Below are 22,130 nucleotides of genomic sequence, written 5' to 3'. Positions count from 1 at the left end.
TCATGATTTTGAAAGGGAAACAACATGTATAACACTTTGGGGTGAATTCACGAAACAGTTACTCCACTTTTGCAGGTGGTATTTCAGCTCACTGCACCTTATTCACTAAGCACCCCCAGTACAGTTTAACTAGGCACGAAATGCGCTGAAATGGCACAGTTAGGGCCCTATGAAATCAGTTTTTTTTATTCAGTTTTATTTTTTCCCAAATTCTTTGTTTCAATTTTTCGGAATTCCATGTTTTAAAGTTGAATTAAATGTTATCATAAAAACTGTCTAATCGAATGAATTCATAAACTTGAATCAAATGAAAACAACAGTGACTTTTCCCAAACAAAAAATTTATCATATGAAGTGCTTCTATACAGATCTTCAAAGCACAATCCAAAACACTACAGAAAGGCACTCTTGCTTGTGAGATCGCTTAAATATAATGTAATAATTTGATTTTTTTTATTATTATTTATTACTAAATTAAATATAACATTTTTCTATACAGTAGTATTATATTTCTGTCTCAATTTCTTTAATTTCAAACATTTATTTAACTTGAGCTTTAATTTAGGCAGAAAGCTGGATTTATTACTTTCAGTATGTATGATTTTGACAATCTCACCTCCAGAGATAAGCAGTTTACTACATGGCTTAATGTGCTTATTAAACTGCAAAAGGCTGTGATTTTATTACACAGTGTCATACTGTATGCTGCATGCTTCAAAGCAAATGAGTTCTCTGTTATCTGTCATCTACACACAGTGTGTGATTCTTATGAGGTGTTCGGTGTTTGAGAAGCGGGCTTGACATGTTCCCATTGAAGTGTGCAGCACATGCAGACTATATTTATTTAAATAACCTTTTGTGGTCAAATCATCACAATAGGACATATCACAAAAATAATTAATTGTGCATTCAGGCATTCATTTTATCCCAAATGTCAAATTCTGTGATATTCCACATTTTATATTTAATTCATTTTTTATGGTTTTATTCTGCGATTCCATTTGTGCTTTCCGCATTGAGGTAATTATAGGGCCCTACGCTGTGCTGTGAGGATTAAACTTTGTGCTATTACCACCCAAGAAAGTTGTTGCTTATTTGAGTTTATAAAAAAAGAGATGTTTTGTACATTTTCTATTGGTCTTGGCAGCAGTGACTTATCAAATGATGGAGATCGTTACAACCAGGCATGTATCCAGACAGTATAGAGCACTTTCTGCATTTTCAAGAGCCAATTTTGGTTCCAGTGGAGAAACAAATGCTGTACAGTCTTGGCAAAGTGCCAAATTGCTGTGGTCTGTTGCATTCTCCATAACCAAGCACTCAGAGAGTGGTCCACAAGAGTGGGAACTGCGCTCTACATATTGCGTTCAACACTAATTTTGTGGCCATTACCTGATTTGCTTAATTCCTTTACTGAACCAGGCCTAAAACAACATAAACCACTTGTGCAAATTAGCGGCCACAATTAATTCTTAGTGAATTACCAACTTGGTACTAATTAGTATTACAGACTATAAAACCTGTCAAAGAAATGACAACGTGTCACATGTCTATACAATACATTTTCCATTTTTGTTCACAACACTGACACAAGAGATTAAAATATTTGGCTTTTCCTTACTCGCTCTTGATGACATCACAGATTTTTGTGTCGCAAGGAGGTGGTGGTGGAGGGGGTGGAGTGGTTTTGCATCCTGGGGGGACCATCCAAAACTGTGCCATGTCCTCACACGATTTGTCAATTGTTCCATTAGGAAGTCTGCAGTCATTTGCACGGTTGTTATCACAAACCCCTGAAAATTGTCAACAGAATTTCAAAATTTTAATTGACATGAAATTTAAACTGTTTACCTGGAAGGAAATCTTTAATTCATTTTTAAAGTATTAAAAATCCATTTCTATGTGTATATATGGTGTGTACAGTATAATGTAATATTTATACACAAATGAATTAAGCGTCTAATTTGTTGCTGACAAATGTGAAGTGAAACTAACACACACCTTCATTTTTGAAAGTCCCAGGGACAGACGTAAAACATTTATTTATCATCATTATATTCACTGAGCCAGGAAATTACAGATCTGTACTCACCACACTGTCCCTCTGTATTATTATAGAAGAAGTCGAACGGGAGTTTGACACTATAGCTGTCATGAGAGACTAAAATCTCAACTTTAATCTCAGAGATGTTCACAAGCACTGACATGCCGGAAGAGGTGATGGTGAGGACTTCATTTACGTATGTTGGTATCTTAATTTCATCATTGACATAAACCTATGGGGAACACAGTCTTATGAATTATGATGAGAATCATGCTCTAGAATACTGTGTTGTTTTGCAATGTGCATGGGAACCACTAGAGCATAACAACCAGTAGTCTGTGAATGTTTGTAACAAACACTCAGGCCGACACTTACCTGGACGTTTTTAGTGTTGCTTGTCAGCTTGATTTGATAGGATTTGTAATACAAAATTATATACTCAGGGCAAGCTGCATAATGTTTTAAATCACAAAAATAGTTTTTAACATGGACACTGATATTGTATCTTGGGATGATTTCTTGGACCAACACATAGGTGCGGTTTCCTTGGAAAGCATAATATGTTCCATCGAAAGTTTTGTAATGACGGTCACCCCAGCCATTGCATATACCTGTTAAACCAAGGATCATCAAAGTTAAACATAAGGCACTGCCACATAAAAATTTGGGTTTTAGGATTAATATTAATATATAAACATAAATAAAACATTTCTATAATTTAAACAATTTCCATGGTTTAAACTCACATGGGCACTCATACTTGGAGCAGCAGCCATTGTTATAATACACCTTCTCAGCTTTATGTCCACTGGTACATTGAGGTACAAAAGAATCGGTTGGGTCACACTGTACAGGCCTTGAGGTGACCTTGCCATTTATGCAGGTTTTGTTAAGACATCCTTCAACCCAGGATTGCATTGGACAAACTGTTGGACTTGGAGTGGTTGGGCATGGTTGAGCCCATTTCAAAATATCACAAGAGTCATTGCAGTAAGCAATGTAGCACCAACCCGATTTGTCAGTTTTATTGTAGACTGTAGACCCTATAATAAGAATCCAAGATGTGCATAGATGGTAAAAAAAATAAGAGAGAAATTAAATATAATTTGAGTTAACAAAGGCAAAGTGAATTATACATGAACATATATACATTAAACAAAGTATACAATTAAGAAAGTAAAAATATGTGAGGGATTGTAAGTAAAAAAAAGCACTTACCTATTGAGAATGTTGTATTTAAATATTCACATTTACATTGGGGTGATGTTTTGTTTGTTGAAGTTTCGGCAGTTGATTCAGTTTGCACAGTAAAATGTGTTGTTAAACCAGTTGTAAAAGATGTTTCTGCTGATGTGGGTGTTGTTGTACCAGTGGATATACTAGTTGTAAAGGGTGTTTCTGTTGATGTGGGTGTTGTTGTACCAGTGGATATACTAGTTGTAGAAGGTGTTTCTGCTGATGTGGGTGTTGTACCAGTGGATATACTAGTTGTAGAGGGTGTTTCTGTTGATGTAGGTGTTGTTGTACCAGTGGATATACTAGTTGTAGAGGGTGTTTCTGTTGATGTGGGTGTTGTTGTACCAGTGGATATACTAGTTGTAGAAGGTGTTTCTGTTGATGTGGGTGTTGTTGTACCAGTGGATATACTAGTTGTAGAGGGTGTTTCTGTTGATGTGGGTGTTGTTGTACCAGTGGATATACTAGTTGTAGAAGGTGTTTCTGTTGATGTGGGTGTTGTTGTACCAGTGGATATACTAGTTGTAGAAGGTGTTTCTGTTGATGTGGGTGTTGTTGTACCAGTGGATATACTAGTTGTAGAGGGTGTTTCTGTTGATGTGGGTGTTGTTGTACCAGTGGATATACTAGTTGTAAAGGGTGTTTCTGTTGATGTGGGTGTTGTTGTACCAGTGGATATACTAGTTGTAGAAGGTGTTTCTGCTGATGTGGGTGTTGTACCAGTGGATATACTAGTTGTAGAGGGTGTTTCTGTTGATGTAGGTGTTGTTGTACCAGTGGATATACTAGTTGTAGAGGGTGTTTCTGTTGATGTGGGTGTTGTTGTACCAGTGGATATACTAGTTGTAGAAGGTGTTTCTGTTGATGTGGGTGTTGTTGTACCAGTGGATATACTAGTTGTAGAGGGTGTTTCTGTTGATGTGGGTGTTGTTGTACCAGTGGATATACTAGTTGTAGAAGGTGTTTCTGTTGATGTGGGTGTTGTTGTACCAGTGGATATACTAGTTGTAGAAGGTGTTTCTGTTGATGTGGGTGTTGTTGTACCAGTGGATATACTAGTTGTAGAGGGTGTTTCTGTTGATGTGGGTGTTGTTGTACCAGTGGATATACTAGTTGTAGAGGGTGTTTCTGTTGATGTGGGTGTTGTTGTACCAGTGGATATACTAGTTGTAGAGGGTGTTTCTGTTGATGTGGGTGTTGTTGTACCAGTGGATATACTAGTTGTAGAGGGTGTTTCTGTTGATGTGGGTGTTGTTGTACCAGTGGATATACTAGTTGTAGAGGGTGTTTCTGTTGATGTGGGTGTTGTTGTACCAGTGGATATACTAGTTGTAGAGGGTGTTTCTGTTGATGTGGGTGTTGTTGTACCAGTGGATATACTAGTTGTAGAGGGGGTTTCTGTTGATGTAGGCGTTATTGTAACAGTTGTTGGAGCTGTTGTTTCTGTCTCTGTAAATGTTTGTGTCACAATAGTAGTTGGTGTAGTGGTGGATGTGGTTGTAAATGTCTCTGTTGATGTGGGTATTGTTGTACCAGTGGATATACTAGTTGTAGAGGGTGTTTCTGCTGATGTGGGTGTTGTTGTACCAGTGGATATACTAGTTGTAGAGGGTGTTTCTGTTGATGTGGGCGTTGTTGTACCAGTGGATATACTAGTTGTAGAGGGGGTTTCTGTTGATGTAGGTGGTGTTGTACCAGTGGATATACTAGTTGTAGAGGGTGGTTCTGCTGATGTGGGTGTTGTTGTACCAGTGGATATACTAGTTGTAGAGGGTGTTTCTGTTGATGTGGGTGTTGTTGTACCAGTGGATATACTAGTTGTAGAGGGTGTTTCTGCTGATGTGGGTGTTGTTGTACCAGTGGATATACTAGTTGTAGAGGGTGTTTCTGTTGATGTGGGTGTTGTTGTACCAGTGGATATACTAGTTGTAGAGGGTGTTTCTACTGATGTGGGTGTTGTTGTACCAGTGGATATACTAGTTGAAGAGGGGGTTTCTGTTGATGTAGGCGTTATTGTAACAGTTGTTGGAGCTGTTGTTTCTGTCTCTGTAAATGTTTGTGTCACAATAGTAGTTGGTGTAGTGGTGGATGTGGTTGTAAATGTCTCTGTTGATGTGGGTATTGTTGTACCAGTGGATATACTAGTTGTAGAGGGTGTTTCTGCTGATGTGGGTGTTGTTGTACCAGTGGATATACTAGTTGTAGAGGGTGTTTCTGTTGATGTGGGCGTTGTTGTACCAGTGGATATACTAGTTGTAGAGGGGGTTTCTGTTGATGTAGGTGGTGTTGTACCAGTGGATATACTAGTTGTAGAGGGTGTTTCTGTTGATGTGGGCGTTGTTGTACCAGTGGATATACTAGTTGTAGAGGGGGTTTATGTTGATGTAGGTGGTGTTGTACCAGTGGATATACTAGTTGTAGAGGGTGTTTCTGCTGATGTGGGTGTTGTTGTACCAGTGGATATACTAGTTGTAGAGGGTGTTTCTGTTGATGTGGGTGTTGTTGTACCAGTGGATATACTAGTTGTAGAGGGTGTTTCTGCTGATGTGGGTGTTGTTGTACCAGTGGATATACTAGTTGTAGAGGGTGTTTCTGTTGATGTGGGTGTTGTTGTACCAGTGGATATACTAGTTGTAGAGGGTGTTTCTACTGATGTGGGTGTTGTTGTACCAGTGGATATACTAGTTGTAGAGGGGGTTTCTGTTGATGTGGGTTTTGTTGTACCAGTGGATATACTAGTTGAAGAAGGTGTTTCTGTTGATGTGGGTGTTGTTGAACCAGAGGATATACTAGTTGTAGAGGGGGTTTCTGTTAATGTAGGCGTTATTGTAACAGTTGTTGGAGCTGTTGTTTCTGTCTCTGTAAAAGTTTGTGTCACAGTAGTAGTTGGTGTAGTGGTGGATGTGGTTGTAAATGTCTCTGTTGATGTGGGTGTTGTTGATACCACAGTTGTAGTAATGGAAGTTGTCGTAGATGTTTCGGTGGTTGTACTTGAGGGTGTAACAGTAGAGTAGGTTGTAGTACACATAGCTTCACAACATCTTACACGTATTTCGTAATTATGACATAATGGTATCAAGCCATCTGCATTGTCTTCGTTTGAACATGTCAAACCAAAGGATGTATTACAATATACTTCTTGTCCCATTTCATCCAAGGAGTTTTCTGGATAGTCTACTGCCCTACATTCAATCTCGCTTGGGCTCTGACAAGAAATCTTTGCTGAATTCCACAAAACAGTGATTGACTCTGTTTCGAATCCTTTGGGTTCTTTACTGGGTGTGTTGCAATTTGACCACTCACAATCACAGACATGAGGTGTTGTTGTAACTGTAGTTGAACTAGTTGTAGAGGGTGTTTCTGTTGATGTAGGTGTTATTGTAACAGTTGTTGGAGCTGTTGTTTCTGTCTCTGTAAATGTTTGTGTCACAATAGTAGTTGGTGTAGTGGTGGATGTGGTTGTAAATGTCTCTGTTGATGTGGGTATTGTTGTACCAGTGGATATACTAGTTGTAGAGGGTGTTTCTGTTGATGTGGGTGTTGTTGTACCAGAGGATATACTAGTTGTAGAGGGGGTTTCTGTTGATGTAGGCGTTATTGTAACAGTTGTTGGAGCTGTTGTTTCTGTCTCTGTAAAGGTTTGTGTCACAATAGTAGTTGGTGTAGTGGTGGATGTGGTTGTAAATGTCTCTGTTGATGTGGGTGTTGTTGTACCAGTGGATATGCTAGTTGTAGAGGGTGTTTCTGTTGATGTGGGTGTTGTTGTACCGGTGGATATACTAGTTGAAGAGGGGTTTCTGTTGATGTGGGTGTTGTTGTACCAGAGGATATACTAGTTGTAGAGGGGGTTTCTGTTGATGTAGGCGTTATTGTAACAGTTGTTGGAGCTGTTGTTTCTGTCTCTGTAAAGGTTTGTGTCACAATAGTAGTTGGTGTAGTGGTGGATGTGGTTGTAAATGTCTCTGTTGATGTGGGTGTTGTTGTACCAGTGGATATGCTAGTTGTAGAGGGTGTTTCTGTTGATGTGGGTGTTGTTGTACCGGTGGATATACTAGTTGAAGAGGGGGTTTCTGTTGATGTAGGCGTTATTGTAACAGTTGTTGGAGCTGTTGTTTCTGTCTCTGTAAATGTTTGTGTCACAGTAGTAGTTGGTGTAGTGGTGGATGTGGTTGTAAATGTCTCTGTTGATGTGGGTGTTGTTGTACCAGTGGATATACCGGTAGTTAACTTATATTTTCTAGTTTAAGGTGTGCTCATACTTTTGCCTTTGAAGTTATCGCCCCCTTGTGGTGATAATAAGAATGTGAGCTGGACATTTGGATTGGAGGTAATTCAGTAGACAGCCCTGTTTCCTTTGTACATTTAGTGTCTTGTCGGTACTCGTCTTTTGTCATACAGCACTAGAAACAAATTGGCCTAGAGCTAAAACAAAAGCTCAGAAACTGCTTCGACCCCGGCAGGACTCGAACCTGCAATCTTCTGATCCGAAGTCAGACGCCTTATCCATTAGGCCACGAGGCCTGCGGAAGTTCTTTGAGAATATGTCATAATGGCTGTCATTGAATGTCATTACAACAACTAGAGGAGGTAGAGCGGTTAAGCTCATGAATATTAATTAGTAATGCTGCCGTTATTTGGCAACCTTCCAGTCGCGTTACATGCTTAATATTCATGAGCATACGAGTTGATTCTATTCAGTTACGAATGATACAATTACAAATTATTTTATTTTAACTATTAACGCGTTTTCAAGTCATTGTCAATTAAAGTTTATCAGCATCGTTGTAAAATATTGTCCAGCGTTTTCACGTGGTTCATGTTGCTTTTCTCAGCGCTGGTCAAGATGGACCAATCACAGTGTGTGGTCCATCGATGATAAAATAAAAGTCGTTTTTAATAGACATCACTGGGGTGATTTTACATTTGTATGTCAGATTAAAATCCTTGAAATTTAACAGATGTAAAAGTTAGTAGATTTAACTATACAGATCTAGATCGTGTACATTTCGCATTCATCTAAACCACTGGATGTCGCTGTGAGGCAATGTGTGTATCAGATAAACTTGTCTTGTTTTCTTCGCATGGAGCTTCTGTGTCACACGTGAAGTGCGTCCAAATGTATGTATGTAGATATATATATATCTTTAGGTATTTGTTGTTTGTTTGCAACACTTATAACCAAAACTCTAAACTTTACAGATGGTTATTTGCCTGTACGGTAGCATGAACCTTCCGTCAGCGTTGTATTTATCCACCGGTGGATGAACAGGTATTTTATTTTCTCTAGTACTGTTTTCAGCAATTGAAATGGTTTTAATGGACCTACATGTAGAGTATGATCTGGTTTATGAATTTTCAGACAAAGCCAAAATTTCACCCAAAAATGAAAATGATCTCTTTTGCTCACTTACTTTCTTCTGCAGAACACAAACGAAGCTTTTTAGAAGAATATCTCACCTCTGTAGGTACATACAATACAAGTGAATGGTGACCAGAACTTTGAAGGTTCTAAAAGCATGTAAAGGCAGCATAAATGTAATGCATAAGACTCCAGTGTGTAAATCCATGTCTTCAGAAGCTATATGATAAATGTTGGTGAGAAACAGATAAATATTTTAGTCCTTTTATTATAAAATCTCCTACATGCCCTCTAGGTGGCGATATGCTCTAAGAATGCTAAACTCCAAAAACAAAAGAAGAAGAATGTGTGAGAGAAAGTCGAGATTTGAAGTAAAAAAGGACTTGTATATTGATCTGTTTCTCAGCCACACCTATCATATCACATATTTAACCACTGGAGTCTTATGGATTACTTTTATGCTGCCTTTATATGCTTTGTTGGACCACCATTCACTTGCACTGTATGGACCTACAGAGCTGAGATTTTCTTAAAAATGTCATATGTGTGAAGCAGAAGAAATAAATTTTTGAGTGAACCATCCTTTAATATACTTAGATGTGGATTGTGAGATGCATCTTTTATTTTTTAGGATCCTCCTAAAATGTCATAGTTTCAACTACTGAGGCTTTGAGATGCTGTCCCGTCTGAAGTCACGTCACTGCTGGCAGACGTTCAAACAAGCTGGCCTTGAGGTAAGATGGTGCTCTGCTTCAGTGAAGACCAAATCCAATCAGGGCTCAGACCAGACCTACCTGAACCCTCTCAACATCCAGATGCTCTCCAGGAACCTGCAAGAGCAGATATTCCGGGGCCAAACTCAGGAGTACACAGAGGAAGACATTGAATGCAGTATAAGACACTTGGAGCAACACAAACTATGGGGGAAAGAGGCGGCCCTGTTACCTGATGTGGAACTGAAATTACCCCACATGTATGGCAATGACATTGATGGACACTTCCGCATTCTCGCCCAGAAGCAAAGCCTTCCTTACCTGGAGGCGGCCAGCCAGCTTCAGGGAGCACAACTTCCCAGGATGCCCAAGGAATGGGCTTGGGAAGTGGGCTGGACACGGTATGGAGCAGATGGAGAGAGATGCAGGGTGGATTTCCCGGATGAGAATGCTATTGTGTTTGATGTGGAGGTCTGCATGGCGGAAGGACAATGTCCTACGCTGGCTGTGGCGGTTTCCCCGACTGCCTGGTGAGGATTATTGATGACTATAATGTGTCACTATTCACAATGATACCACTGACATCACTGTTTTAATCTAATACAACTTGTAAAAATCTAATTCAACTGATCCATAAAGTTATAGTTCACTCACAAAGGAAAATTCTGCCATCATTGACAGATTTGAAATAATTTTTCCTTTTAAGATTAATTATCCCTTAAGATTATCAAACAGCCTAACACTTCTTGTTTGTGCAAGTGGTTTTGTATTGATGCGTTACAATAAGCAACAATGTCAGTATTACGATGTATTCCAACTGAACAAACAGAAACAAAACAATATGTATATATTTGATTTTTCAGGTATGCATGGTGCAGTAAGAGGTTGATAGAGGACAGGTACACCTGGTCCAGTGACCTGACACTTGCCGATCTCATCCCACTTGAGACCCCCTCAAACTCTACCAAACCGCCAGGTAACCAATGGCAGGAGAGGCTTGTGGTTGGACACAATGTGAGCTTTGATCGGGCACACATTAAAGAGCAGTATTTATTGAAGGTATGGGACTTGTTTTTTGACGTTTTCAGCTCTTTGATGTGAACTTCCCTCCATATATACATCATTGAATGCACAGCTATTGTACAAAACTGTTGTCAGCTGAACAATATTACTTGGTATTTCTATATGAAACAGTCTTTCTGCTAGATCTCTAAACTGCACTGTCCTACTGTCCTGTTCTGTATCTTTTTATGTACATTCTGTATACATTTTTCTATGTATGCGTGTGCGTTACTGCAGGGAACCAAGATGCGTTTTCTAGACACGATGAGTCTCCACATGGCTATTTCAGGACTGACCGGATTCCAGCGCTCGCTCTGGATGGCTAGCAAGTACGGCAAGAGAAGAGGCCTACATGAGGTCAAGGAGCACATGAAACGCCTCGGACGGCGCTCTGAGGGACCAGTGGTTTGTACAAACTGAATAGTTATTTTCTTGAGGAAAATAAGAGCATCACATATTAGAATCTAGATTAGTTCTCTCTAAACATATCCAGGCATTCGATTCACACGGGAAACAGACAATGATAAAAAGTATAACTTGAATGTAGGGATGCACCGAAGTATGGACTGTCAATATTTATTGGCCAATTATTGACCAAATTAAAACCATTAGGCATATCAGTTATAAGCATGAAAATGCATATATGAAAAATAATGGTTTATTTATAATTATTTAGTAATTTTGTAAAAACTCAGTGAATTAAAAAATCCAGAAACAATTTTAGCCACAAGATGAACAAGTAATATGTCATTTTTGTCAGTTGTGAAAGTGGAGCTTAACTATAGGCTTCATGATGAGGGAAACCAGCAGACTTTGACTTCTCAGACATCTGTATGATACACATTAAAGGGATAGTTCACCCAAAAATTAACAGTCATAATTTTCTCACCCTAATGCCATCCCAGATGTGTATTACTACTTCTGCTGAACAGTGCAAGTGAATAGGTACCAACATTTTTAAGCTCCAAAATGCACATAAAGGCAGCATAAAAGTAATCCACATGACAGTGGTTAACACCATATTTACAGAAGCGATATAATAGGTTTGGATGAGAAACCGATCAATATATAAATCCTTTTTTACTATAAATTCTCCTCCTTGCCAATTAGGTGGCGATATGCACAAAGAATGCGAATTGCCAAAAACAAAAGAATGTGAAAGTGAAGATTGATAGTAAAAAAAGGACTTAAATATTGATCTTCTTTTCACCCATACCTATAATATCATTTCTGAAGACATGGATTAAACCACTGGAGTCTGATTACTTTCTGATTATGCTACCTTTGTGTCCTTTAGAAGCTTAAAAATGTTAGAACCCATTCACTTGCATTGTGAGGTCCTACAGAGAAAGGTTCTTTCAGCAGAAGAAAGTAAGTCATACACATCTGGGATGGCATGAGGGTGAATAAATAATGCTAGAATAAATTGTTTGGGGTAAACTATCCCTTTAATGTTGTGTGATTGTTTGAATTAAGATTGAAATTGCAATATGACCGTGCGACCTTGAAAATGTAGTCTGCATTCAGTGCTCCAGTGGCATCCTCTAGTGGTCTGGACATCCCTACTTGAATGAACTGCAAATCACTTGGGATACCAGTGTCTTCAAAATGCATAAATGTGAATTAAATGGGTCTTTCATTGGTGTAGATCGGCTCGTGGGAATGGGTTGATATCAGTAGTATTAATAATCTTGCTGATGTTCACGCCCTGTACGTGGGAGGAGAACCACTCAAGAAAGAGGCAAGAGACGTGTTTGTAAAGGGCACCATGTCTGACGTCAGGACCAACTTCCAGGTAAGGAGAAAAGTTTTGAGGTCCTACAAAATGAAGTATTTATTCTTGTAGATCCTTTAATGTCCTTATTCTGGTACAACAAACAACTCTACAGGTCATAAACAATGAAGATAAATTAAGGAATGCATGATTATTCAAATAAGTAAAGGATAACTTTTCTATTGTCTCTTTTCTCTGGTTTGCTTCTATGGAACTTTAGGAGCTGATGCAGTATTGTGCTCTTGATGTTCTGGCCACACATGAGGTCTTCACACAGCAGCTGCCTCTTTTTATGGAGAGGTATGAGGACCTGGAATTTACATAATCCTGCCCCTCAACTCTACTCAATAAAATCTTGTAGTTAAGCGATAAAACTATTCTGCATTTCTGTAGGTGTCCTCACCCAGTGACACTTGCTGGTATGCTGGAAATGGGCATGTGCTACCTTCCTGTCAATCAGAACTGGGGGCGGTACTTGGAAGATTCACAGGACACATATGAGGAGCTGCAGAGAGAGATGAAGAAATCGTTGATGATTCTGGCTGATGATGCCTGTCAGTTATTGCAGGATGATCGGTAAACACCATTTTTTCCCCCTGATAATGTGTGCCGTAAAGTCCCAATTGATTTGATACAGCATGAAACCAAATATGCTAATTATATTTGGAAGACATAAGAGGTTGACCGATAGTGGATAACTAAAGTGGTGGTAAAGGCCGATAACATTTAATCGTCCTATAGTTTTTCAAATTGATTTGTAGAATGCTAACATTTAAGTCTTTCCTTACTATGACGGGCACAGACATTGACTACAAGAGTCCAAAATGAATCAAATCCGAGACGCAGTTTATTTTTCAACCAAAATCCTAATAATAGCCAAAATATTCACTTTTTTCTTTGCATGCCCTGACTTCAATTTAGAATACATTTGTCTAATCAAAATAATAAAATATGCATTGAAGTGAGGATAAAAAAAAAAAAGAATATTTTCAATGATGAAAGATTCAAATACAGCAAATCCTCACGCGATTGTAAATCACAAATAAAAAAGACAAACTATCGGCAACTATCGGTATACATTTTTGCCGATAACCGATAGTTCAAAAAACAACCATCTGAATCAGTTAATTAGTCAGTAAAACCGATATATCGGTCTACATCTAGAAAACATGATATGATGGTTAGTGCTTGATAGTCTTATGTTTGGTGATGTTCTTGCTTTCCAGGTACAAAGAGGATCCCTGGCTCTGGGATTTGGAGTGGGACGTTCAAGATTTCAAACAGAAGAAAATGCCTGTAAGCAAGAAGAAAGCCAAACAAGAGGCAGAAGCAGCAGCAGCAGCAGCAGCAAATACAAATGTACACCAAGACTGGGACATAGGTATGCTTTCATTATACATTCGATCTTGCCTCTTCATAATGAAGATATGTTATCTCCTGGACATCCTAATACCTTCTCGTGCTGATTTTTGGATTGCATACTAGTGGTAACATTGTTTACCTGCTGTTACAGATCCTGGTCCTCCTTTAGAAGAGGAGGAGGATGGTCCAGACCCCAGCAGAGAACTAGTGCAGCGACTAAAGGACACTGTTAGCTGCCTGCCAAAGAGGAGACAACACTTACCTGCCCACCCCAGGTGCGTGCTGCCCCCTGCTGGCTGATTTCATTCTACATAGCAAGTGAGCACATTTTGGTAAATACCTATTTATATAGCATTACTATAAACACATTCCTCCTTCAGCTGGTACCGTAAACTGTGTGTGAAGATGTCTGAGGCAGAGGACTGGTCTCCAGGAGCTAGCCTCATCAGTCTACAAATGAGGGTCACGCCCAAGCTGATGGGCCTCACGTGGGACGGCTTTCCCCTGCATTACACAGACCAGCACGGGTGGGGTTATCTTGTGCCAGGCCGCAGAGATAACCTAGAGATATCAGAAGACACAGAGGGACCTGTATGCCCCTACAGGTAAAATAAAATGGCAATAAGAAGTTTCTAAGGAAGCTTTCCATATGTTCATTATGAAAATATAGAGTGGCCTATCTTGGTGCATTACGAAGACAGCTTTTTCCCTTCTATGCCAACTGACACTGCTGGAACCTTTGATGGTTTTCTAGGGTGATTGAGAGCATCTATAAGGAGTACTGTGAGCGAAAGGGGAAGGAACAGCCTCCGTGTCTGGACAGCCAGCCTTCTGATCACATCATGTTGACTGACAGTGCAGTATGGCAAACAGTAAGAGCCTGGATAGAACTTTCTTCCCAAAAACCATGGTGGTAGATAACATGCTGACAGATGCTCTTGTTTTAAGGGCTAATATGATATAAATGGCCCATATCTGAATTTTTGTGAGAGTTTAGAATGGGTTTGTGTGCATGTGTGTGTAGGTTGAAGAAGTGAGTCGTCTGGAGGTGTTTGATGATGACATACTGAGTGCATCAGTCTCATCCAAGAGGACCAAGGTTAGATGCATTATAGTAACCAAAAATAAACCACAAAACTACATTTAAGCATCATTTTTAATAGCAGCTTTATTAATTTTTAATTGTATTAAATATCAAACATTATTTTAAAATTGCATATTGTAAAATGATTATTTTTTTCAATTATATATATATATATATATATTTACATTTTTTATAAAATATTAAATTAGCTTCTAAAATATTTTAATAAAAAGATTATCTTTTTAAACTAGTTTTAATATTATTTTAAATAAGAAACCATATTTAATGAAATATTAAATTATCACATATTTGAGCAATATATTATATTAATAACATAATTAAAGTATTTTAAATATTATTTTAAACATGAAATATTATTTAATATTAAATTATTGTATTAAAGAAATTGAGCAAAAATGTATTAACAATTTACAAATATTGAAATATCAAATAGTATTTCATACATGTTTAAATTATATAAATATTAGAGCAAAAATAAATTAACAATTTAAAAATATTTAAATATCAAATAGTATTTAATTAAGTATTAAATTATATTAAAATATTAGAGCAAAAATAGGTTAACATTTTTATTTATTTAGGTTATTTTAAAAGTTGAAATATAAAGTTTCAACAATTATATTTTTTCATGTTTGTGATGAGTAATAATAGTTTTGTTTTTTCTTTAGCTAGTTCAAAACGGGAACCGTGACTGTCCTTATCACCATGGAAATGGACCATACAATGATGTCAGCATCCCTGGGTGTTGGTTCTTCAAACTGCCTCATAAGGTCCATTTCATCTTTTAACTCTTTTGCCAGTCCATGCAATTTTGTCATATAGCTCTTCTCAGCAAAAATGAACTATTGGAATCACAGGATGGAAATGAGAACAACGTTGGAAGCCCGTTTTCCAAAGACTTCCTGAGTAAAATGGAGGATGGTACACTTCAGGCCGGACGGGGTGGCACAAATGCCACACGGGCACTGGAAATCAACAAGATGATCTCATTCTGGAGGAATGCACAAAAACGCATCAGGTTTGAGACTTCCGAATTCCTGTTTTGGCACTTTGGAATGTCTAGATGGTGCTTAAAGCTGATATATTTGATCTGAATTTCTTTTTTGTCTTGTCTGTACAGTTCTCAAATGGTAGTATGGATTCGGAGAGAAGAACTGCCACGTGCTGTTATTAGGTATGCTGGTGGTACATCTTCTAATCAATCTAGTACATAGCTTTCTAAATACCATGTGTCATGTGACCATCTCTTTTTCTCCACCATCAGACATGATGACTATGATGAGGAAGGACAGTATGGAGCCATTTTACCTCAAGTCATCACAGCTGGGACGGTCACTCGTCGAGCTGTAGAGCCGACATGGCTGACTGCAAGTAACGCTAGAGTAAGACAAAAATAATGATCAATAATGTTGATTTTTATAACCAGTTATAAACTTTTTTTTTGGAAAGTTAAAGTGAAAGTCTTGAATTCACATGATTGCTTATTGTCTATTTAAGCTAAATAATGCTGTAATAGTTAAAGTAAGAGATCATGTGACACTTTGCTTTTGATTGACTATCAGAAAACTGTCCCATCTGTTTCAATATGGAGTAGCATTTAAAATCTTTGTGTGTTTATTTCCAGAGAGATCGTGTAGGCAGTGAACTGAAGGCTATGGTACAGGTGCCTCCTGGTTATAACCTGGTGGGAGCAGATGTGGACTCTCAAGAGCTGTGGATCGCTGCTGTGCTGGGCGAAGCTCACTTTGCTGGGATTCATGGTATTTCAGATATCAGTGTTTCTAATTATTACATGCACAAGACAGATATTGATCTTAAATGCAAATTCTCTAAAGAAAGTAGCACATGGTGACTTCCTTTTTGAAGATGGATCTGAGCCTCTTATTATGCTTGAATTTATTTAAAGGGAAAGGCAGAACATGAAGGCCCTGTAAATTCAAAATATGTGCCCTGGCTTAGGTTTACCCTTATATAATTTTTAATCTCTGTTTTGCAGGCTGCACAGCGTTTGGTTGGATGACACTCCAGGAAAGAAGAGTCAGGGCACAGACCTGCACAGCCGTACAGCAGACGCAGTGGGCATCAGCCGCGAGCATGCCAAAGTGTTCAACTATGGACGGATTTATGGAGCCGGCCAGCCATTTGCCGAGCGACTGCTCTTGCAGTTCAACCACCGACTGAGCCAACAGGAAGCAGCTAGTAAAGCGCGACAGATGTACGCACTTACCAAAGGCCTGCGCAGGTAGGCTGAAAACCCTTCAAGGTATTCAGATTTTCTTTCTTACAGAACTAAAATTTAAGGAGAAAAGTGTTTTTCTAATGCCTTGCTGTCATACAATTAATTGCGTCAATGAATTGATGGGTAAAATCTTGGGTAGGAGTATGGAATTTGTCCCTCATGATAGCCTTGTGTTATTTTTTTTTTCCACATAGCTCGTTACAAATGAAAAATGTAAATGAAAAAACAAGCCTAATACGCCAAATTGTATGCAAACTGAATGGCAATAATGATAGTTCAAATTCATTGCTCTACTGACTGCTCTACTGACCCCTGACACTGATCTGACTAGTGCCCCCTAGGTAATTTTAAGTTGGAGAACTCTGGTTTATGTTACTAATAATAACTATTGTTTGGGCAGGTACCACCTGTCTGAGGATGGTGAATGGTTGGTGAACGAGTTGGATATGGAGGTGGAGAGAGATGAAGACGGCACAATCTCACTGCAGGAGTTACGCAAGATCTCAAAACTGGCAGCTCAAAGGTCAGCTGACTACCTTTTTTTCTGTAATGTGTATCCAAATGTTTAGTGGCTTTAAATCTAAATGCTTTAAAAGTCCGGTTAAAAGCATAGTGGCAATGTTCCCAATAAGGTCATGAAAAATCTGGAAATATCAGGGAATTTGAAATTAAGGAGCCAGCCAGGATTCAGAGTATTGAAATTTGAAATATGTCCTAATAAGCAAGTTTTAGTTACATTTTTAAATGCTGTTTCGGCTAAAGCAGGTATTTAAATTGTATGCTCTATGATATAAAAAATCACTTTTATTGTCACATGACCATATACACAAGTGCAACAGTAGGTGAAAGCCTTGTGTGCAGTTCCGAGCAACATAGCAGTCATGACAGTGACGAGACATATACCAATTACAATAAACAACATATTTGCCAAATGGTGGGCGGGGAGGGATTTGTAGCCATCCCGGAAAAGAGAATAGCAATGATCCAAAACCCGGTCCCCTCGTGTGTTGAAGCTGATATGTTGGTGGTATTTTGATGCTATTGTTTTAAAATTGGCTTTGTTAAAGTCCCCAGTAAAAATGAACCCGCCCTCAGGGTGAATGGTTTCCTGCTTACTTATGCTGTCATACAGTTCCTTGAGTGCCCGGTCTGTGTCGGCTTGTGGGGGATGTACACAGCTGTGATAAGAGGAAAATAGTTTAGAGAGGTCTCCAACTTAAAATTACCCAGGGGTCAAGGGTCAGTTGAACAAATACAAGAACATTTGTGGTAAAAGTCATGGAGAGTCATTGGTCGAAAGGTGTGGGAACCCTGTAGTGGCCATGTTTGCTGTATTTATCCATTCATAAAATTGAGCAGATGTCTAACTTCTATAATCAATGATGGCTAAAACGAGACAAAACAAATGCTGTTTGTCTAACAGGTGTCTGCATGTTTTATACTTCTTGTAGTTCCCGCAGGAAAAGGAAGTGGAATCTTACAGGTCAGCGCGTGTGGGCGGGTGGTACTGAATCAGAGATGTTCAATAAGCTGGAGAGAATCGCTCACTCTGAGGAACCAGCAACTCCAGTGCTGGGCTGCAGGATATCCAGAGCTCTGGAACCTTCTGCCGTTAAGGATGAGGTGAGTGAGCGTCTGTCGTCTTGAGATTTAACATTCAAGAATGTTGTTTGTGACTTGTTCCAAATCCAGGATTTTATTACAATATAAAACAAGTACAATGCTTGTATTGTAGTTCATAACCAGCAGGATAAACTGGGTGGTGCAGAGTTCAGCGGTGGACTATCTTCACCTAATGCTGGTGGCCATGCGGTGGCTATTTGAGGAACATGATATAGATGGGCGCTTCTGTATCAGTATTCACGATGAGGTGCGTTACCTGGTGCGGAGCGAGGATCGCTACAGAGCTGCTTTGGCCCTACAGATCACAAACCTGCTTACGAGGTGAAGACAAACGTCTAATTTCTGCCTTACACTTAACAATATCCTGTAAAATCAATGCCTGAAAACAACTGTCTATCCACAGGTGTATGTTTGCCTATAAACTGGGAATGAAGGATCTGCCGCAGTCAGTGGCTTTCTTCAGTGCTGTAGACATTGATCAGTGCTTACGGAAGGAGGTGACGATGGACTGCATGACTCCATCAAATCCCACAGGAGTGGAACGGAGATATGGAATACCACAAGGTGAGATTAATCATAAACTGAGTGACATAAAACTGTCACTGTCAAGTTTTTACATATATATTTATTAAGATTATAGCAGCAGTGTTTTGAACTTCAAGACTCCTTATTTAGGACTAAAAGTGATCTTTACAAACTCATGTAAAATAAAAGACAGCAAAGTATTAGTTAAACAAGAAATGGGCTTATAATTACATATGTGTTGCCCAAAACAATTATAATGAATATAATATGTATCATGTTTTTATGTCAACAGGTGAGGCCTTGGACATTTACCAGATTCTGGAGATCACCAAAGGATCTTTGGCCAAAGGAAAATAACAAGATCCAATAATATCTGTGATATAAAACAAAGGATAACACTATGGGTTCCTTGTGTGAATTTGGAAAAGATGAATGAACGTGGTGAAAACATACTTTTCACTGCTTCCTCTTTTTCCTGGGTGCCTGATTTTCCTCTGAAAGTTGAGAGTTTTAAGTCTAAATTGTGAATGTACAACATATCAATTAGGAAAACCAAGCTAACAGCTGTCTCACAGATCTGACAGTTTAAACAGACACCTGCTGGCTGTTGTTTGTGTTCATGCAGTGCAGCTTCCAGAGTTGCTGCATTGCTTCTGAAGACTCTTGAAATGCTCAGTTTCATGTACTGCAGCAGATTGACCTGCAGAGGGCACCACGTGTATTTTATATATAATATTCATGGATGTGCCTCCCTGTTTGCTGCTGCTGCATATGCAGGGAATATAGCCAGGGTTTACCAACTCAAAAAACAAAAATAAACAAAAAAAATCCCCTACATGGACTTAACCATTGATTTCTTGGGGAGAAGAATGAGAAACCTTTCATATTGCTCAGTGTTGAAAATGAGGTTGGGGATGGCTTTAGCCTTTCTGAGAACATTAGCATTGGAAAATAAAAATACATTATTTTGAGTGGGTTTCACACTTTGAGCTGTTGCAAAAACATTGTCAATAAAACATTACTCTTGAAACATTCTTAATTGCATTTCAAGACAAAGCATTATTACAAGTGAAAATTGTTCTAACTGATGCAGTTGTGACAGCATCATCTTTTTTTCGTCTTTTCTGGGCCTCCTGCCGTCAGTTCTCCACTTTGTAAAAGAAGACCATTTAACACTGCATTAGCCTCGGTGCTAGAAGTTTGAAAATGGCATACAGTGCATAGACAGTAAACACATAACTGTACATATGTGATGAAACTGTAACACTGAGGAATCAAGTGAGACCTGGACAGCTTTACTTGGTTAAAAACACGAGATGTTTACAAAAGGTCATTTAAATAGAAGTAACATTTCAGGCAGGGAAGAAATTTGGTGCAAGTTGATCAAACCCTAAACCTGAAGTTTTCATCAATTACTTTTGAATCTTGACCCTTGAAGCTAGTGTTAGTGTGATCAATGCATAAGAATTCAGATTGAGGATCTATACGGATACTATATATCATTATATACAAAATTTTAAGGCTTATTGTCCACTCAGACTGAAGCTGAAAATCATGTTTATTTTTAACTGTTTATAATCTTCATATGAAATATCTCTGCCAGTAGGGCTGGGTATTGATAGTTTTCCCAATTTGATTACGATTCGATATTCATTCATTTGGGTATATTTAAAAAATATATTTTTATATTTTTAAGGTGGATTTATGTCAGGAAAAGTTTTTGGAATTCAAAAGATTTAATCGTTTATATATTTTAGAGTACATATATCCCTAATAACATAAAAAAATATTTAAAAAACACTGAAATTAAAAGCGGCCCAATAGGACCTTCTTTATTATTTCCCCCTTTGCGACAACAGGATGATACCGGTCCTTTTTTTTACTATAAATCTCCATTTTCACTTTCTTCTCTTTTTTTGTTTTGGCAATTCACATTCTTTGTGCATATCACAACATACTGGGTAGGGAGGAGAATTTATAGTTAAAAAGGACTTAAATATTGATCTGATTCTCACTCACACCTAACGTATTGCATCCGAAGAAATGGATTTAAACACTGGAGTCATATGGATTACTTTTATGCTTGCTTTATTTGCTTTTTGGACCTTCAAAGATTTGGCCACCATTCACTTGCATTGTATGGATCTGCAGAGCTGAGATATTCTTCTAAAAATCTTTGTGTTCAGCAGAAGAAAGTCACACATCTGGGATGGCATGAGGGTGAATAAATGAGAGAACATTCATTTTTAGGTGGTGAACTATCCCTTTAAAAGAGAAGCCGCATAAAACCGAGCATTTCAGAGGGTGGAAATTATCATTTTTAATAAATATATGAATTTATGTGTGTGTGTGTGTGTAAAAACTTTACTAATATTATAAGTGAACCTCAAGGAGCATATTCAAATAAACAAAATAGGCCTGCCATAACCCATTTTTATAACTCCAGTACTTTTAAATAAAAAAATCCAGTGGACATAAATTGTTGCTGACTGATTGCTTTATTGTGATCATCATTCATTTCATTAAAAGAGTGAAAAGCTTGGAAAGAATTTTAAATATGAAATAAAAGGTAAAATTAGTCAAATTGAAAACCACACCCCTAGAATAAAAGCATTCATTTTTATTTTCGTTCTCCAAAACCATCCAACACTCAACCTTATTTGCAGTTGCTGAGTTCATTCATTGAAATAATGTTGTTCCTAAATGTGATATATAATTGAATCATGCTTAAACCAGCAATAATAAAAGCAAGGTCTGGCAGACTTTAAATCTTCAAATGTCAACATATTTTATCTGGTGCTCAGGCCGTGTTATTCTTCACAATCTGTAGGTGCACATTTGCAGCTCTCAATGTAGTCGTATTCATGAAGAATCTCGCTGTCATTGGGACACCTCAGCTTGACCTGCATAGGGATGGTTTTCATCTCGTGGCAGCAAGAACAGCTGTGCATCATGCGGTTGTTTTCCATTGAATATCTGTGCAGGTTTACAAGAAAACACCAGTTAGCTGAATGTGCTCTTAGTGGATTCTGATATCATTGTGAGTTATTATCTGAAAGTGCAGCTGTTTTTGTATATGCTCAGTATG

At 38.3% G+C, this 22,130-nt stretch overlaps 2 protein-coding genes and 1 non-coding gene across 3 annotated transcripts; 1 reads left to right on the top strand and 2 right to left on the bottom strand.

The window, feature by feature from the left end:
* Positions 1-3,464: 3,464 nt before the first annotated feature.
* Positions 3,465-7,282, bottom strand: LOC127642720 (mucin-2-like; the record flags this gene model as incomplete). The annotated part of the gene is made up of 5 exons (XM_052125241.1): positions 3,465-3,527; positions 3,807-4,850; positions 4,974-5,543; positions 6,885-7,024; positions 7,102-7,282. Coding segments are annotated over 5 exons (1,998 nt in total), but the record flags the coding sequence as incomplete, so codon positions are not given.
* A 446-nt stretch (positions 7,283-7,728) lies between these two features.
* trnar-ucg (transfer RNA arginine (anticodon UCG)) lies at positions 7,729-7,801 on the bottom strand. Its single transcript has one exon. It is a non-coding gene; the product is annotated as a tRNA-Arg (tRNA).
* Positions 7,802-8,327: 526 nt separating this feature from the next.
* polg (polymerase (DNA directed), gamma) lies at positions 8,328-21,508 on the top strand. The gene is given in 25 exon segments (XM_052125243.1): positions 8,328-8,398; positions 8,480-8,549; positions 9,271-9,882; positions 10,216-10,411; positions 10,652-10,819; positions 12,063-12,209; positions 12,409-12,488; positions 12,582-12,764; positions 13,415-13,569; positions 13,702-13,825; positions 13,931-14,155; positions 14,305-14,422; positions 14,575-14,649; positions 15,324-15,425; positions 15,513-15,673; positions 15,776-15,829; positions 15,920-16,037; positions 16,280-16,415; positions 16,652-16,678; positions 16,681-16,897; positions 17,295-17,417; positions 18,346-18,517; positions 18,630-18,838; positions 18,921-19,081; positions 19,335-21,508. Coding segments are annotated over 23 exon segments (3,585 nt in total). The 5' UTR covers positions 8,328-8,398; positions 8,480-8,549; positions 9,271-9,313; the 3' UTR covers positions 19,400-21,508.
* Positions 21,509-22,130: the final 622 nt, after the last annotated feature.

Source organism: Xyrauchen texanus, unplaced genomic scaffold (genome assembly GCF_025860055.1).
Source record: "Xyrauchen texanus isolate HMW12.3.18 unplaced genomic scaffold, RBS_HiC_50CHRs HiC_scaffold_763, whole genome shotgun sequence".
In the NCBI taxonomy this organism is placed as follows: Eukaryota; Metazoa; Chordata; class Actinopteri; order Cypriniformes; family Catostomidae; genus Xyrauchen; species Xyrauchen texanus.
Note: the sequence above shows the minus strand (reverse complement) of the source record. Positions and strands in the feature narration are given on the sequence as shown.